The following is an 18,058-nucleotide window of genomic DNA, read 5'->3' on the forward strand; positions in this document are numbered from 1 at the left end:
GAAACAAAAGTCCGAACGAGAGCCAGAGTAACTTTGTGGGTTTAGGTAGATATTTTGATTTTGATTTGGTGCATTCATGTTACTTGCTCATACAACCAAGCATCTACCAAACTATATATCCAATTCAACCACACCACCACCATGTCATTCACCCTCCCTTCCATCCGCCTAGGATTCTCCCCCTCGGCAGTAGCAGGTCCCTCCCGACTCCGATCATTCTCCACCTCGCAGGTCCACAGCGTATCAAAGCGTAAGCTCATCGCTAAGAGGCGTAAAGCTGCCAATCTCGAACTTCAAGCTTCTAAAGTGATCAAGCCCGAGTCGATCGATCCAGTATTGGGAAGAGTCAACTATAGGGCTCCCTCTTCACGTACCCTCCTAGCTCAGGCTCAAGCTCAATCTTCCGCAACTGGTACAAGCGCAAGTGGAAGTGCGACGTTACCTCCGAAACCAGAGAACGAATGGGATAACTCAAAGCTCAAGGGAGTTTTATTAAACTACGATGAAATTGCTTATTCACCTCCACCGAATTATAACCAAGGGGAAAGACCAAACCACTTATTACCTGGTATAAGTAAAGCGGATGAAGATCTTTTATTCGGAGCTTTACCTCATATCTCGACTGAATTAAGTTATTCAACCTCGAATAATCGTAGCGGTAATGGAAGTGAGATAGCAGTAGAGGAAGAACAGAATAAACAATCTGAGATGCTTATGAGGATATTAGATCTGAGAAACTCTTCAAAATCAGCTGTGAACGTTCTGAATAGACAGAGGGTTATTGATGCGTTTGGACAAGGGAAGGATACCGGTAGTTCAAGAGTACAAGGTGAGTCGATAGCATCTTTCTATTTTCCCCATCCTTTTCATCCACACCCCTCAATACGATTGTACGGGTTTTTTTTATAACTTTTGCTAACATGTCTCTGATATTTTAGCTGCCCTTCTCACTTCCAAAATCCATAATCTACTCTCTCATACGGTCCAAAATCCCAAAGATACCTCCAACAAGCGATCTTTGAGATTGCTCGTACAAGAACGAGCAAGACATCTGAAATACTTCAAAAGGACAAATGCAAAAGAGGACTATGATCAGTTATTGGCTGATTTGGGATTAGAAAGAGGTGCCGTAGAAGGAGAATTGAAATTTGCATTTTAGTTGAACACATCGTAACAAATGTAAGTCGAATGTTCATTCTTTCTTACTCTTCAGATATATTCAATCAAACCACCCCTCTCGTCCTCTACTTATGATGCTTTACCAAAACCTGATTTAATGAGCCTGAGCCTCCCTGACAAGAGGTGTGGACGATACCTATATACTTGGACTGAACCTATACATCCTTCTCTGCTATACAAACATATCATTTAATGTTACAACAGACAAGAAAGAAGCCAAAAAGCTAATTTGATTCAATGAATGAAATAGTCCCATCATTCCGTTATTGCTTCGCCAACTCAACCAACACTTCACCTTCCTGAACGACCTTTCCTTTCTCCACATTCACTTCACCGACAACTCCATCTTTGGACGCTCTAATGGATATTTCCATCTTCATACTTTCTAGCACTACCAGAACTTGATTCTCTTTCACCTTGTCTCCAGATTGTACTTTTACTTCTATGACCGTAGCTGGCATAGGCGATACAAGTTTATCTTGGTTACTACCGTTAGAAGTGGATGTGGATAAAGATGGATCTTCCAATAATGTAGGTTGATGAGTAAGGATGTAATGTGAAGAAGATGCAAAAATATGCAATTTCTCTTCTCCACTTTTACCTTGTCCATGTCCAGTTGAGGCGACAGGAATAATAGTTGATTTGACATGATTATTCTCAATCTCACTGATTAGTTCTATACCTTCTTCGTCGATTTTACTCGATGAGATATTAATCCAATCTGCCGAATCTATACTGACCATATACTCTTTATCGGTGTGTTTGACTTTGATAAGATGGTCATCTATCTTATATTCCTTGATTACCACGTCACCGAATCTTCGATTCACTAATTTAGACCATGGGCCATCACCTAGTACTTGATGGCCTCTCTCAGATCGAAGAGTGAGGTAGAGTGCCGCTTGAGCCAGGACTTCAGTGGGGGTATGACGTGGGGGAAAGAGGTCGGTTTGGTATGTCTGAGGGTGTCGTTGCCAGTCAGCCCAACCACGTTCAGATGAGAACGTAGACAGGATGAGGAACACATACCGGCACAAAACTGGTTTCTACAGGACCGCTTGCGAAGACTTCATGGCCCGCTACCGATTTGAGGAATTCAATATTGGTCGATGGACCTACAACTTGATATTCACCTAGGGCTGAGCGTAGGAGCGAAAGGGCAGACGATCGATCGGGTCCATGGACGATGAGTTTGGAGATCTATTCTTCCAAAGTCAGTTTATTTCGTTCAAGGTGCAAGTCGTGGACATCCAGCTGATTTCGGGTCGATGATATCAGGAGTACAGAGGTAGATTGCGATCATACTTGAGTTTGCACGACCGACAACTCACCATTGGATCATAGTACGAACTGATTTCATCCCCTTCCCAGAATCCCGTCTCCAGTCGATGGGGCACGTTGACAGGTGCTTTGGTATGGAGTAACTTTCCAGCGTCGGGCAAGAAGTTGCTGTAAGATGACCAGTAAGCGATTACAAGCCCGTAAGAATAAGCAGACATTAATCGGTAGCTTACGATTCGGGTCTCTCGGCGTAGATTCTAGCCTCGAATGCGTGACCATTGCAAGGTATTTGCTCCTGAGTTAATGGTAATGGATTTCCGGCTGCCACCTAAACGCACAAGAGGTCATTACTCGGCCAGCTGATAGCGCAATGAGGGTGCAATGGCTGAGCTTACGGATAGTTGCCACTCAACCAGATCGACACCAGTGACCATCTCGGTGACAGGATGTCTGCGACATACGGCGTGTCAGCTTGTTGCTTGATTCCATATTCGATAAAGGGCTGACTCACTCTACTTGTAATCGGGTATTCCTACAAAACCAAGTATACGTCAGCTTGCTGTAACACCCCTTCCGTCATCATCATCGGAGCTGTAATTACTCACATCTCCATGAAAAAGTATTCCCCAGTTTCAGCATCCATGATAAACTCAACTGTTCCAGCTCCAACACTAAAAAAAATCATCATCAATTGTACGCCGAGTTCTGCGAATCGAACAGCTCACTAGTTGACCGCTTTAGCTGCAGCCACAGCTTTCTCTGCGAAATCCTTCTTGAGCTCAGGACTCAGTCCAGGTGCAGGAGCTTCTTCGATAATTTCTGTGATAAGCGATAAAGTATCGTCAGCATTCACCTTGTGATACCTGTGGTATTGACATCATAACTGGACATACTCTGATGTCTTCTCTGAACCGAACAGTCCCTCTCAGCCAGCGCCACCGTGTTCCCAAAGGTATCAGCAAAAACCTGAACTTCGACATGTCTAGGTTTCTCTAGCCATCTCTCCAGTAGTACTTCATCATTCGAGAACGATTTTATAGCTTCTCTTTTAGCTGAGATCAATTCATCTTCAAATGATTTCGGATCTCTAACGATCCTCATACCCTTCCCACCTCCTCCGTGAGTTGGTTTAATAAGGAGGGGATAGCCTGTTTGTTCTGCTCCTTTTGAAAGAGCAGAAGGGGACTGGTCGGCACCGTGATATCCTCTGCGTCGAATTTCCGATCATCAGGACATTGCAAAGCATATCTAGTGGTACAATAACGTATACTCACGGTACACAAGGAACGCCCGCAGCTAAATCCCATGTGTCAGCTGCAAATTGACCTTGGAGGAACTGACAGCTCACCAGTCATTATCTCCTTACTTTCCCTCTTCGATCCCATACTCTTGATAGCTGATGTGGGAGGTCCGATAAATACCAGACCTGCATCTTTGATCCGTTCTGCGAAAACTGAAGATTCAGATAGGAATCCGTATCCTGGATGAATTGCCTAAAATTACCATATTGGATTAGTTAGCTACACTTTGGATTTCCTCCTGCGGACTTCGGTCAACTGACCTCTGCTCCTGTCGCTTTAGCTACTGCCAAGATCTTATCGATATTCAGCTATTCACAGAGATATCAGCTTTTCATCTCCATCAAAGAACCCGAGGAGCTGGGAATACTTTCACTTACATAACTTTCGGAGCTTGGTGCTGGCCCGATACAATACGCTTCGTCTGCCTATTCGAAACCTGACAAGTTAGCTGAAGTGGAGGGCAGCGAATACACAGCTTGACCGAACGAACCATTTGTACATGTATACAGCCCTTGTCAGCCTCACTGAATACTGCTACGGTCTTTACTCCTAGTTTCCTGGCAGTTCGGATAATACGACATGCTATCTCGCCTCTATGAATTCATTGTCAGCTGGTCTGCCATCCACGATCGTCAGAAGCCCAGGTTTAGCGTACCTATTAGCGATGAGGATCTTTCTGAAGTGAGGTTTGACGATTGAGGTATTGTTGACCAGATTGGAGGTATGAGTTGAGGAAGAGGAAAGATTCGCAGAGTGTAGCGAAGAGAGTTGTCTATATAGTTTATGCGATCGGGTGTAGGTGGGTAGTAGTCTTGATCTGGTGATGAGAGGAATGACAGCTCCCGAGGGAAGTCGACGTGAGATGGCTCTCATTCTGATGATGGTCCCCTCAGGCTATGATGAAGATGCCAATAGTGATATGGGCTATTCGCATTCGTTCTTGTGGCTTTCCATTGAAGGATCACCACACTCATAGATGGAGGATGAACCATACGAGTAGTCAAGAGATCAACATCCATCCATTCTAGCTCAAGTCAGGTGGTCACTCCGGTTATCGATTTCTCGATTTCTCCGGCCGGATCATGACACACACTTGGATTGTGAACGGGATCAGATCAAACGTAGTGGATAAAAGCGGAGGTGACCGCTCCTTTCACACTCCCACTACGACTCACCTGGGTTCACCCTGTCACTGTCCACATACCATACTCTGATTCCATCGTCATACCGTCATAAATCCTATCTCTTGGCTCAAAAACATCACTGGAAATATAACCCACAAGAAGATAGAGAAAAGCACCCGGTCCATAGTCAAACAAAGCATCAAGTCATCGATAGCACCTCTTCCGTCTTCATAGCGCCCAAAATCCAATGGCCGCCCCACTATACGTCACCCAGTCTGGAAGACTGTTCCATGCCGGTCTGATCCTCATAGTCACAGTAGGATTACCAGGTGAGCTATTCGCCGCGTACGATCACGCTTTCAGCTCATATCGCCCTCTCATTCATGTATAGCCCGAGGCAAAACACACATTTCCAGAGCACTTGAAAGATATCTGAGATGGTTAGGTGTAAAAACGAGGGTTTATTCTTTAGGTGATTATAGACGGAAGGTACTGGGTGGTGCACAAAACGTACCTCCAGATTACTTTCAGACGAAATGTGAGTGGAGACTTCTATTCCTCTTTACGCGATTTCCAACCTTCTTTCAGTCGTCTATCACATATACCGATTACATCACTAAAGCTGTATCATCCTGTTACCGTAGCACCTCGGTCAGAAGCTACCAATGCCCTTCGACGTCGAATCAAGAACGAACTGGAAGATCAAATTATGGATTTTTATACTGTCCAAGGTGGTCAGGTAGTTATATACGATGCGAATAATGGGAATGTGAAAAATAGGAAAGATTGTTACGAGAAATTCGAGAGTAAAGGTGTACACGTTATTTTCTTGGGTAAGTAAAAATGATCAACGACGAAGACTACAAATTTCTGTAGAATTGAAAGAAGGTTCGATGAGCTAATTCTCCTATACTTTTGTTTTGTCCACAACTAGAGAGTGTGTGCGATCAAGAAGAAATCATCACTGCTAATATAAGGAGTGTCAAATTATCTTCACCTGATGTAAGTCAAAGTCAACGTCAACGTCAATCTCTAGAAGTTCTTGACTGCGCTACTACACGATTGAGTGGCCTGTGCTGATCTTCCGATCGTCGTATATTCCCCGTAGTACGCAGGTTGGGATGCCGATCGAGCAGTAGCAGATTACTGGAGTCGTATTCGTGATCAAGAGCAAGTATATGATACTGTCACAGCGGACGAAGGTCCTTTTATAAAAGTGATGAATGTTGGTGAGAGGATCGAAGTAAATAGGATAGAGGGTAAGCTGTATCTTTCCTTTCAGAAGGAGAAAAGCTCACTACAATTCGATATGCTCAGGATATCTACAAACGAGATGTTGTTTCTTCTTGATGAATATACATACGAAACCCAGAACGATATATTTTGCGAGGGTGCGTCAATAGTCTTTATTCCTTGACAACTCACAATGAAACACGGAATCTATCACTTTGTATACGAACCAATGCTAATATATCACTTGCAGTCCGGTCAATCCCTCATCGAACACTCATACAAAGCAGATTCGGACCTCTCCCCTGCAGGATGGGAATACTCTGAAAGGATGAAAGCTGCCGTTATAGCTAGACGAAAGGCGCTGAAGGAAGAGAAGAAAGCTAATGGCGAAGCAGTAGGAAATGAAAACCCATTGCTCGTCAGTTTCATTTCAGCTTGATCGTACGATCGTCTATACAACGGAAAGCTGATCGAATATCAACAGATTTGGACCTCAGCAAGAAGAAGAGCGTATCATACTGCATGGCCATTCGTTCATTCTGGATTCAAGGTAGTTCAAAAACCGATAATGAGTGAAATCAACCCGTTAGTTCATGTTAACAAGGTAATCTACAGACGATGAATCAAACTGATTTATGCTTTTGTAGTGGTGTATGGGATGGGTTATCGACTGGCGAAGCGATGGAATTATATCCTGATGAATGGGATAGATTCTTGAGTGATCCGTATGCCCATAGAGCTCCAAGAGCGGAATCGTACCATGACCTGAGTGGTGAGCTGAGTTGATCCCTATACGACCTGATTTTAGCTGACTTGTCATTGTGCAGTTCGACTTGAACCTGTCATCTTTGAGCTCGAGAGATGCCAAGATGATTTACTGATCATTGGGCATGCATCCGTCATTCGATGTCTGGTAAGTTGTCTTCTGAGGTACACCTAGGGAAAATCAACTTATTCATGAATGTCTGTATATATAGCTCGCATATCTCGTCGGATTACCTCCCAACGAAGTTCCAGCGGTAGAGATTGCAAGAGGAGATTTGGTGGAGGTCACTCCAGCGAGTTATGGAGTTATCTCTAGGGCATTCCATTTCTGGTGAGTCGGATCATACCTGATACCTCCAAGCTTGTCTTGCGCAGTTAGCTGATCTATTGTCTTTGCCATCTTGCAGGTCAGGAGAAGGTCGAGGTGATGCGTCTGGTGAAAACCTTTATGAAAACTTTGCCGAATCGACCTCAGGCAAGGGAACAGTCTTACCTGATTCAGGTGTGAACTTCGCCGCCGACGCATTTAACATGGAACAAGAAGCCGAGGAAGAAGAAAAGATTGAGAAAGAAATTCAAGCTGACAATTTGGCTAAATCTTTGAAGGGGAAGATATTGAATAAATTGCATAATTCAAGTAAAGACGGTACGAGGTCTGCACCTCATCCTCACCCACAGGGACAATCTACTTTACCTCATTTACAGGAGGACAAGGAAAAGGAAATGGAAGAAAGGACTACGGGGAGTGATGCGGAGTACGGTAATAGTCCTGGATTGGAAGAGGTGGTCAGTGAAGGTGATGCGGAAGGTAAAGAGGGGGGAAGTCTGAGAGGAAGAGCTAGTGAGTTGCAAGCCTTCGATATCTGGAATGAAATAGGAGAAGAAGCTGACAAAGTATCTGGATATAGTGAGTATCTTGGAGATTTGATCTGAATGTAGTACAACGCAGAAGGGATCGCTTGATAGTATCGAAGGATCGCGTCAGGTGCTTCGGTTCATTTGAGATGTCAAGTGATATGAATGAAAAACGGGAAACGGGAATGAAATTTTGGTTTTGTCTAATTATTTGAATATGATACGGTAACAGTATTCATCTAGATGTCCTATTGTATCAATGTAATGCAATACTATGGAACGGACAGTGCTTGTCTATCCATCTACCTCAGCACAGTGACCAAATGCACAATGCACAATGCGGTAAGGTGACATTGCACCGATCATGTCATAAATCTTATCCGCCCTTTCCAGTCCAGTGTAGTCTCATTTCACTACAAACTATCTGTGTTCACACTTAAAAGTAACTTCAACACCTCATCGACCTCTTCATCACTCTTCACATCTTCTATCCTCCGTACCAATGCACCATGATATGATGACCCCTGGTCTGCTAGGAGAGTCCAATTGGGTGAAGGAGTAGGTAAAGGCCAATCGAAATCTTGTACTTTCCGATAATTCAAGTTCAAGTCCAAGTCCAGGTTGGTCTGAAGGTCAGGGAAGGAGGTTATTAGCAATCATCATTCTACATATTCTTGATACAGCTCTATACATTCAAAACACAAGAGGATTCGATGAGTTTCTGACTTACATTGTCATCATGCATTTCATGAGGGTAAGATCCAAATTTGAGTTTGGTACAATGTTCAATAACTGGTAAGGAATCGACATGAAGGAGGATAGTAGTATCTGATGAAGAGTGTATACGGAACTATATATATATATATATATATATATACAATCTTATCAATGAACATCCAGTTTACACTCCTGTTTCACAAATTGACAGATGAGAATGTACGTACCTGCTGACAACCCAATACTAACAAACTTCCTTTCACCTCATCCAACAATATACTTCCTCCCACCACTGGCGTGATTACCACGCATCTCTCGAGGGATTTCCCATGTACAGCTGTCAACCTGGCTTGGTCCTCGGCCTCTCCATCCCTATCGTCAGGTACATGCGGTCGGAGGTCTATTATACAGTCTGATAGATTCGAGAGAGATAGAGTGTATGTTCCGTTAACATCTTTAGGGGGTCGGATCAATCGGTGGGAGAGGTTGGATATGGTATGAGTAAGTGTATTGGCCGATGAAGATGAGGATGCTTCAGCCTGAGGTTGACGTGATGATGAGATTCCTGGCGTTGGTGTGGGCGTGGGAGTTGAGGAAGACTTGGTACTGCTAGACTTTGATTTGTTAAAACTAAATTTCGACTTTGGTTTATCCCTCGTCCTTAGAGATGATACATTTTGTTCCAATTCTGTTAATTGCTATATACAGCCCAAGAAAGAAGCACACATAAGCGTTTCTTCTCGATAGGGTACATGAATTATAATTCCTATGTATGGAGAATGAACGAGGTGGAAAACTCACTTTAACATACCTGACTCTATCGTAAACAGGTATCAAAGCTGATATCTGATCGACACGAGTACGTAGATCTGATATCTTCGAATTGAGGTCGGATAAGTTGGATGTGTCGGACGAGTTGAGATCATCCAGAATACCTAAGATGAAATCATACATATAAACACAAGTATACGCTCAACTGCCCATCACCCATGTCTGTTTGCGTCACGGGGTATGTGGTATGCGGTGAGATTAGGTGAAGAAGGCAGGCAGACTGTGAATGCGAGTATGGAGAGATCTTACTTACTCTGCCGCTGTCGGTTGAAGTAGGTATGAAACTCGTTGGCCTGAGTCAAAGAGATGTTGGACATGATCGACCTCACAAAATCACTTTTTGCAATATCTATCTAAATGACGTATGAAGTATGCAGAAGAACAAGGATTAACAACAATAACATTTTCGAAGATGAACAAATGGACGTGCAAAGTGGAGGACAAGCACAGCACAGCTCGACGCGTAACGTTAAGCTATCATCCCATCTCGTCCATCTCACACGCAAGCGAAATCATTGTGACCTGAAACAAAATTCGTATGCACATATCATCCATTCATCTCATGAACCAAACTTGTCCAATCTCCAAGCGAGAGTAGGAGTGAGAGTGAAAAAGGAAAAAAAAAATGGGGAATTGGGGGTATATAAAGAATATTGTTTATCTATTTTGGATGTGGGGTATACGTTTTATTATTTTACTGAATGTCTAAAAGAATTCATTGAATACTTGATGGAGTGATTTGTTATTCACCAGATGAGTCATCCTATCCCGGAAGCATACTCGTCTCATGCTCCTCCCTACATCGCACCTACTCCTCCCACTCCAACCATTCTCCATAAGCATTCGGTCTCTCCCCTCTCAAATATCCTTCGAACGTCCTCTTAAGCACAGTCGACCAACTCAAATCAATCTCATCATCCATATCTTCCCTCGACGTAACCAAACTATCACCTTCGATCTTGGTCTTTCCAATATCATCTGCCTCTTCGTCATCGTCAACATCATCGGCTACTAGGTGAGCTTGTCCCTCGATGGACGAGGCTTTCGCAGCGTCCCGAAGTGCTTTTTCACCTTTGATGAACCTCTGTCCGAGGTCTGGCCAATTGCGCGAGGGATCGAAGGGGAGCCACCTGCGTATACTTCATCAGTGGGGAGCATTCCAACACAGTATAACACATCAAAACAACAGATGGAGAGCCGGTTGTGTCGGATGGGATTTATGACATAGTCACTCACCAGAAATTATGGAAATGATATGAGAATGCACCTCTGAAGAAACCATCAAACCCTAATGGCTGTGGACCGGCAGTATCAAATTTATCGTTTGAGAAGAATACCGAGAATCTATAACCGGAAGGAAATATGTTAGCGAACTCATCAAAATAATGTAAAAATATCCCTTCTCCCTCATATACAGACGATAAGCTACGACGTCAGATGCTCGCCTACTTGACATGCTGATTTATGATTTTTCCCTCCACAGTCTTTCTAGCATCAACCACCAAAAAAAACCAAACCACTCACTCTGGGAAATAAGGGAACGGTGGTCTTTCTCTCTGGTATCTCTCCATATTCAACCAAGCAGGATCGAACAGCGCATCCGGTACTCTAAACAGCAATTTGTCTAACCCAGCATCTTTCAAATATCTCGAAACGGTCATGGGGTGGAAATCCAATCCATTCTCCAAAGCAGTTTTGAACAAGAACGTAGCCAGGGCAGATTTCTTATGTAGTTTCAATACTGCCGTATTATATTTTTGATGCCATGACCATCTATAGGCGAATTGACCTCTATAGTTCCATAATTCTTCCCAGTCCCTTAAGAACAACGTATCGGCATCCAAGTAGATCCCACCGAATCGATAAGTCAAGACGAATCGCGCCATATCTGATAAAATCACTGATAATCGATCGTAATCCGTTTCAGAGGACGAACCAACTTTTTCAAATACACTATCTTTCTTCTTGGGTTTAGATGTAGTCTGGGGCACTTCTACACTTTCCTCATCAACCTCCGATTTCACTTCATCTAACAATTCACCTAATTTCGGAGCATCGTCAACCGCAGAAGTAGTAGGAACAGCTTTTTCCTTCTGCTGTTGTTGTTTGTAAACGTTACCACCCGAATTGAAAATCTGCATATCCCTCCAATGATCTTTCAATTCATCAATCCCATCTAACTGTTCAGTCGTATTCCACATTTTGAACTTGACCACTTCTCTAAATCGTTCATGTAAGAAAGGAGCGGACCATGGGTTAATCGCTAAACTCTCGTACATCTCTCTCTTGGCTGATGGGTTGGGTACAGCAGCAGCTGGACCAGGATTGATCCATACCCAAAATTGAGGTCTACATGTCCCCTTGACTATATCCGAGGTAGCTTCTAACGGTTTGTCCAATCCTAGGTTCTGCGTGAATAGGAAAGACATCACAGCCATATATGGTTTGTCGGTGAATGGACCTGCCCAGAACATGTGGAATATCCTAGGATGTAGTTCGTCGCAGGCAGCACGAGAGTCGAAACTTGCTGATACGGGGTAGGGCTTCTGTAGACTGAGGGGTGATCGGGATAAGTCAGGTGATCGAGTGGTGAGTGAGGTGGTGCGTGGTGTCCAGTCGTTCCGCTTTTCCGGTGTAGTCGATTCGTAGTACATCTGTTTGTACTGTGATAGGTAGTTTCCTCGTCTCACACGTCCGTTGGTATCTAGTCCTCCGCCGATCCGAAGGAATTCGAGACAGTCTCGAACGTACTAGTGAAGTCAATATGGTCAGCTCATGCAGCATGACTGGAACCAAACCTCCATTCTCCCCGTATGAGGTCTTCTGTACCATTTCACCTGACTCTCGTGATCGTCAAGGACACCAATCTCATTCCCGCCTTTCTCAAATAGACAGCTGCTCCAAACTCCAGTGTATTATAGTACAACCTCCCCTCTAATCACCTTCTGGACTCACTTTATTATTCCCAAAATCGCACTTCTCCAAGACCAGATCCAAATCCAATATAGTCCCTGGTGCAGGTCTAGGTGCGAAACCCGGTGTACCTTCTCTTGTATCCCATGCGTTGAGGTAGTTCCTCTCTGGACCTTGACCTACAAGATTTATCTGAGGCTGAGAAGGGGAATTCCGATTTTGGTAGGCGACAAGTGGAGTCGGGGTGGTAATGCTTGGTATGAGTGACGAGGGGACGGCGGGGTTATGCAAAGAGGGAGAGAGGGGAAGGTTATCAGGTGCTACCAAAATAAACAGGTCAGCTCATTCAAATACAGGTTTGAATTTGGATTCAAAGCTTACGCCGTTGGGTACTTGGATAATGTCCACTGAGGATTTCCCATTCCCAAATCATGGCACTTTCATCTGCCGTTATCACCCTCGTATCTGGATCTACGAAAGGTGGTGTCCACGTTGATCTACCTCCGTTCCCTCTTTTTCTAAATCCCAGTAAGAATAATCCTACTATCAGACCTATAACTAAAAGTAGTATCACACGTATAGGTGAGTTCAGTCGAGTGTATATACGAGGCGGTATAGGTACATATAGTTTTATATACCTCCTATTATTGTTCTTGCCATACCCATGTCCATGTCCATGGGATAAAGAGGAATGTCGAGAGTGAGTTCGAGACGGTGAAGAAGATAATGAGTTCCCATTTAATAGGTTATTGTTGTTGTCTGATTTTGATGATGATAAGAATGAAGGATAAGGTAGGTAAATGACACTGAAGAATCTACCGTACCCTCCACCTATCTGTAATGGAGAAGGAGATAGGTCGTATTTCTTTTCTGCGTCCCATGACGTGGTGGGCAGAGGTGAGCGACGGGGTTTGGTAGAGGGAGTATGGCGTTTAACTTGGCCGAAGAGTGACATGTTGGGTGAGAGGGATTAGGGACGGTTAGGTGGGAAAGAGTTCTGTCGTATTTAGTTACACTTGATCTGAGTCGTTCTCCAACCGGAGATAGTAGGGCTCTGTTTTCACTGATCCAGATGATATTCGCTACAATGCAGATATATGCGTTATTCTTCTTGTCCTGCTCGCGCGGATACCCTCAAGACGAGATGGCTGTGGATGCTATTCCCAAAGCTGTGAAAGCTGAAGCTGGACGTTGTTTTTGGCTGAGTTCGGTCTTATGCCTTGATGAGGGTCATCGTGTGTGTGACCGTAGCAAGAGTGTTGTAGATGAGGATATGAGAATTGATGTTGGTGAGAAGTGAGAGAGCATTGAGAGGTGGACCCAAGCGCAGTCGTCGTAATGACAACTAACTGCAACTGCAGTGGGTGACGAGAAATTCACCAAGCCTAGACCATCTGTCCGTACCCATCAACGGAATCAAATCCCTCCCATAGACATACTCCACGTGGAAGTTGAATGCAATGCAATGCTGATATAGATGCATAAATCGAGTACGTGGTAATAATTGTATGATCGAATATGTAAAGATAAGATAGGATCATGCACGATCTAGTCTTCTTGGGATGACTCGCCTCTCATCTACTACATACTCTCCCCTTACACCCTCGAGAGCCAGAACATCCACAGAGCCTGACTCATAGCCATGAAAAACAAGAACTGAACCCTTCTTGATCTTTGTGAGTGTGAAAGGGTAGTCGTTACTGTCGATACAGATGCGTCCGGAAGCAACACGTACTTGAGCGATCGTAACTATTACACCAACCATCTATCAGCTTCACTACCTCGGTGTGCTTCTTAAGATGATGTGTACGTACCAGGAAGAAAGCATTCGCTCCGAAAGTGTAGACGAAGACCGCTCCACAGACCAATCTACCGAATCCCAACATACTAACTATAATCACCACGATGATACCCACAAACTTGTATCCTCCATAACCTATCAATTCTACTCCTGATGCTCCACTTCCTCTGACATCGAGGAGATAACAACCTAATTTGATGGCGCAGAATTCCAAAGTGACGACTGCTAGGGCTTTCGAGAGTGATAGACCTAGTACTTCAGGGTGGAATCGGGATTGCAGACCCGAGGCGAGTGCCGAGAGGAGAGTGTATGTGACTAGAGCCATCGCTACCGAAGGTAAGAGATGGTTAGCATGGAGGGTAAAAACTGATCCAGGTAGGATATATGGACTTTAAGCTATATGACTGTGAACCACTTACTAGGAATATATAAATCAGGAGCATTGATATCATCTCTTGGAGCTTGCCAGCCTTCCATTGCCCCGTTCTCAGAGGACCTTTTAATCTGTCTTGACCATGGCTTGTGTCTCCAGGGGAATAAGACCAATCGCAATTTGTTGAGCACGTAGGAGTTGGTGACGGAGAATGATACTTTGATCAAGTGTAATGGAAGGTATCGAGTAAACTGGAAATTTTCACAGCACAAATCAGTAACGACGTTCGGTTCATACTCTGTTGAGGCGTGGTATGGCTGAACCCAAACTTACATTCTTCTCTACATACTCTTGACCAGCTGCCACCGCGGATTTACCAAACTGCACACCCATCTGAGCCGTCGCATCGTTCATACCAGGCCAAGTTCCAAAAGCATTCGCATTGTTCATCGTACTATACCCCTGTGGGCCCGGTGCAGGTCCGACTCCAACGCCAGGTGTTCCAGCTGGATAACCCGCTCGTTGATTCTGGACTCCACCACCATAAGCGCCAAACGAGCTAGAAGAAGCCGAAGCCATAGTCTGCTGCTCGCCTACGGGTGGAGAGGAGTATCGTATATAACCATCTTGCGAGATGCGCTGGGCCTGGGAATAAGGAGAGGAGTGCGCGGATCCGCCGGTAGGTGTATGAGGAGGTTCGGGTGGTGGGTAGGCAGGATGAGTAGGTTTAGGATGTTGCAGTGGGGGTGGAGAACGAGATGACATGTATGGAGGGGATGCCATGGTGCTTGAGATGCGGACTCAGTGAAGTATGAGATTCTTCTACGGATGTTCAATGTGCTTTTGGTGGTTCGAAGATAATTTATAGGATTTCTGGCAGAGTGAAAGGTTGACTACGCGTCATTAGTAGTGAGGATAGAGTGTCACCACCACTGCGAAACGTGGACTTGCTAGTGGTACACCTGATTATCTTCTTCACTATTTGTGGCTGTTTTATCCCAATAATTCATTCGAATACCTTTGGAAATCAAGATCAGATTTCATGTTCAGATATAATTCACGTCAACTACACACCCTTGGTTAATTCATACACGCTTGCACAATGAGTGCACCGGAATCAGCGCCAGCACCGAGCGAGGTCCAACAAGTATCGATACCTTCCGAAATCATGGATGTAGATACTACCAACCCAGCCGCAGAACCCTCAACTAAACTTCAACCTCCACCTTCCAATAAGCGCAAGACCGAGGATGACGAGCCTAAAGAACCTCTATCAGAGGTGATTCTGAGACGATTGACAAGGATAAAGGAGGGTGATACGGTGATGTTGAAATTACCTAGCGATGCTATCAAGGTGATCACAGTCGAGAAGAACGGGTAGGTCCGATATCTTTCATCCCAGGTTCTCTCATGTCAGATACTTCGAGATCGCGGTATGCGAAATTCTGGTAAATATCAATGGGGAAAAAGCTGATCTTCGTATGTTTTCGTCCATAGTCTCATCCAGCTAGGTAAATACGGAGCATTCCCATCTTCCCAACTTCTGGGACTACATTACGATATAACCTACGAGATCATCGGTGGACCCTCTGCTTCGGGATCAGGTAGTAGTACGCCTCTACCATTTATGAGCGATGATATTGGACAACATACGAAGAACAAGAAGAAAGGGAAATCGAAAGAAAATGATAATGGTAGGACCAATCCCGGCTGGAAGAATGTTCTAAGGCCGTTGAAAAGACAGAGTGTCGTTGATGCTGTTGTCGGTGAATAGGATTTTCTCTAAACACCTACTGATATATAGCTGACATGCCGCTAAATCATAACCATAACCCAGACGACATAACGGAAACCAACGAGCATATCCACGATTTACCAGAGTTGGAGAAACAGACATTATCGCATGATGAGATCAACGAGTTGCGATCGCAGGGATTGTCAGTAGAGGAGATAATAAAAAAACAGGAAGAAGCGCATGAGATGTTCAAGTTGAAAACCGAGTTTAGTAAAGAGAAATGGAGGAGGAGGAAGGAGAAGAAGTGAGTGGTCAAATTCTTTTGATTCAAGCTCCTTCTGTTCGTCGAGGTGGAATCGCGCAATCAATCAAAGAAGGCGAATACTTGTTGGAAAACACTAAATAGCTCATCAACGATTCACTTTCATCTTTAGATTCTCTACCACGGTTCATCCCTTATCACCATCCATCCCTAACATCCTACACCACTATTCCGAAAGGTCGCCCGCGTCAGTTCTCCATCTCCGAGTCGATACCCTTTCGCAGCTATTGAATATGGCAAACATCCGACCCGGCGGTCGATACTTGGTAGTAGACGATACGAGCGGTCTTGTCACTGCTGCCATATTGGAGCGAATGGGAAGCGAAGGGAAGATATTGTTATTCAATAATAGCGATTCACCGCCTGCGTGGAGTATATTACAGTCTATGAATATAAGTGAGAGGGAGTTGAAGGGCGTGAAGTGTTTGAATTGGATGGAAGCCCAGGAGGATTATGAGAGACGTGAGTGTTTTGCTCTGTGAGATCGGCGAACGATGGTTGTGTAAGGAAGAGGGCACTGTTCAGTACTAGGCTATCCGGACATTGAGCTTGACCTGAGCCCATCCGAAGGAATTTGGATTCTACTGGAGTCATGAGCTAACCACATAATTTTTGCAGCCCCACCACCACCCGAAGACCACAATGCGAAACCCGCCAAAGTCGCTCAGCGATTGCGCAAACATAATGCTCAAGTTGCCGAGTTGAATGCTACGAGGGATGAACTGCATATGGGTGGATGGGATGGGTGAGTAAAGCCTTCTCATTCGGAAAACGATAGCTGACCCGGCATGTCATCTCAGACTGATTCTCGCCACGACGCTATCACCAATTTCTGTCCTCTCCTTCCTCACCCAATACCTAATAGGTTCAGCACCCATCGTAGCCTACTCCCCACATATGCAGGTCTTAGCAGAGCTCTTGGCTTGGTCAAAGAAAGATCCACATTACTTACATGATACCCTATCCGAATCTTGGGAGAGGACCTACCAGGTATTGCCTGGACGTACGCATCCGATGATGAATACCAGTGCGTCGGGTGGGTGGTTATGGTCCGCTATAAGAGTGTAAGTGGTATTGATTCCGCTAGCGGTACGGTCCAGCTGATATGTTTGGAAAATAGGCATCCAAGTCAATTCCAACCTGAATCCCACTCGAGGTTCAAAAGGCGTAAAACGGGGAAACAGTCGGGTAAAGAAACTCCCTCAGGCGAAGGTGAAAATGGTATCACCAAAGAGAAGAAGCAAGATGAGAATGGAGCGCATTCCGGAGTTGAAGTCGAGGTGGAAATGCAGTCAAAGGCGGAGACGAGTATTTCGGACCAAGCTGTATCTGAGATATTGGGCTCTTGAAGCAGTAGCTTGGGCAAGACATTCGGATCCTACACATGCATGCATCATTCACTCACAGCACATATGATAGAAGAGAGTATATCTATTTTTGCCTAGCCAGAACGGTGTTGCTGAATCCGGACAGTATCGCAGTCATTGATGACTATGTCATGTCATATTATGTCATGATCTACAGTATTCATGACCGACAAGTACTCAATCTTGGGGTTTCGCCAACATGCCTTTCCTTTCATGATGATTGATCCACGACTTACGCCACTTCTTTGACATCACCTCCGA

At 44.6% G+C, this 18,058-nt stretch overlaps 7 protein-coding genes across 7 annotated transcripts; 3 read left to right on the top strand and 4 right to left on the bottom strand.

Annotated features, from left to right (window-relative positions):
• Positions 1-141: 141 nt before the first annotated feature.
• V865_006432 (uncharacterized protein) lies at positions 142-1,159 on the top strand (the record flags this gene model as incomplete). The annotated part of the gene is made up of 2 exons (XM_066230191.1): positions 142-829; positions 939-1,159. 2 exons carry the CDS (start codon positions 142-144, stop codon positions 1,157-1,159), a joined length of 909 nt encoding a protein of 302 aa, XP_066086288.1.
• Positions 1,160-1,442: 283 nt separating this feature from the next.
• Positions 1,443-4,634, bottom strand: V865_006433 (acetyl-CoA carboxylase, biotin carboxylase subunit; the record flags this gene model as incomplete). Its single annotated transcript, XM_066230192.1, has 15 exons — positions 1,443-2,138; positions 2,209-2,379; positions 2,511-2,628; positions 2,694-2,788; positions 2,856-2,910; positions 2,972-2,992; positions 3,066-3,131; positions 3,186-3,279; positions 3,354-3,667; positions 3,735-3,756; positions 3,809-3,953; positions 4,022-4,069; positions 4,139-4,186; positions 4,252-4,354; positions 4,417-4,634. The coding sequence occupies 15 exons, from the start codon at positions 4,632-4,634 to the stop codon at positions 1,443-1,445; spliced, it is 2,214 nt and encodes a 737-aa protein (XP_066086289.1).
• A 498-nt stretch (positions 4,635-5,132) lies between these two features.
• Positions 5,133-7,816, top strand: V865_006434 (uncharacterized protein; the record flags this gene model as incomplete). The annotated part of the gene is made up of 12 exons (XM_066230193.1): positions 5,133-5,214; positions 5,277-5,423; positions 5,530-5,718; positions 5,820-5,887; positions 5,994-6,144; positions 6,203-6,276; positions 6,369-6,536; positions 6,603-6,703; positions 6,766-6,890; positions 6,946-7,031; positions 7,096-7,214; positions 7,291-7,816. The coding sequence occupies 12 exons, from the start codon at positions 5,133-5,135 to the stop codon at positions 7,814-7,816; spliced, it is 1,836 nt and encodes a 611-aa protein (XP_066086290.1).
• A 335-nt stretch (positions 7,817-8,151) lies between these two features.
• Positions 8,152-9,603, bottom strand: V865_006435 (uncharacterized protein; the record flags this gene model as incomplete). The annotated part of the gene is made up of 5 exons (XM_066230194.1): positions 8,152-8,364; positions 8,469-8,588; positions 8,683-9,153; positions 9,257-9,390; positions 9,540-9,603. 5 exons carry the CDS (start codon positions 9,601-9,603, stop codon positions 8,152-8,154), a joined length of 1,002 nt encoding a protein of 333 aa, XP_066086291.1.
• A 491-nt stretch (positions 9,604-10,094) lies between these two features.
• V865_006436 (uncharacterized protein) lies at positions 10,095-13,154 on the bottom strand (the record flags this gene model as incomplete). The annotated part of the gene is made up of 5 exons (XM_066230195.1): positions 10,095-10,416; positions 10,523-10,630; positions 10,811-12,036; positions 12,242-12,519; positions 12,581-13,154. 5 exons carry the CDS (start codon positions 13,152-13,154, stop codon positions 10,095-10,097), a joined length of 2,508 nt encoding a protein of 835 aa, XP_066086292.1.
• Positions 13,155-13,795: 641 nt separating this feature from the next.
• V865_006437 (uncharacterized protein) lies at positions 13,796-15,156 on the bottom strand (the record flags this gene model as incomplete). Its single annotated transcript, XM_066230196.1, has 4 exons — positions 13,796-13,948; positions 14,014-14,327; positions 14,420-14,624; positions 14,707-15,156. The coding sequence occupies 4 exons, from the start codon at positions 15,154-15,156 to the stop codon at positions 13,796-13,798; spliced, it is 1,122 nt and encodes a 373-aa protein (XP_066086293.1).
• Positions 15,157-15,475: 319 nt separating this feature from the next.
• Positions 15,476-17,779, top strand: V865_006438 (uncharacterized protein; the record flags this gene model as incomplete). Its single annotated transcript, XM_066230197.1, has 7 exons — positions 15,476-15,750; positions 15,871-16,139; positions 16,211-16,412; positions 16,543-16,892; positions 17,049-17,175; positions 17,231-17,494; positions 17,551-17,779. The coding sequence occupies 7 exons, from the start codon at positions 15,476-15,478 to the stop codon at positions 17,777-17,779; spliced, it is 1,716 nt and encodes a 571-aa protein (XP_066086294.1).
• Positions 17,780-18,058: the final 279 nt, after the last annotated feature.

This window comes from Kwoniella europaea, chromosome 2 (assembly GCF_036810445.1).
Source record: "Kwoniella europaea PYCC6329 chromosome 2, complete sequence".
Classification (NCBI taxonomy): Eukaryota; Fungi; Basidiomycota; class Tremellomycetes; order Tremellales; family Cryptococcaceae; genus Kwoniella; species Kwoniella europaea.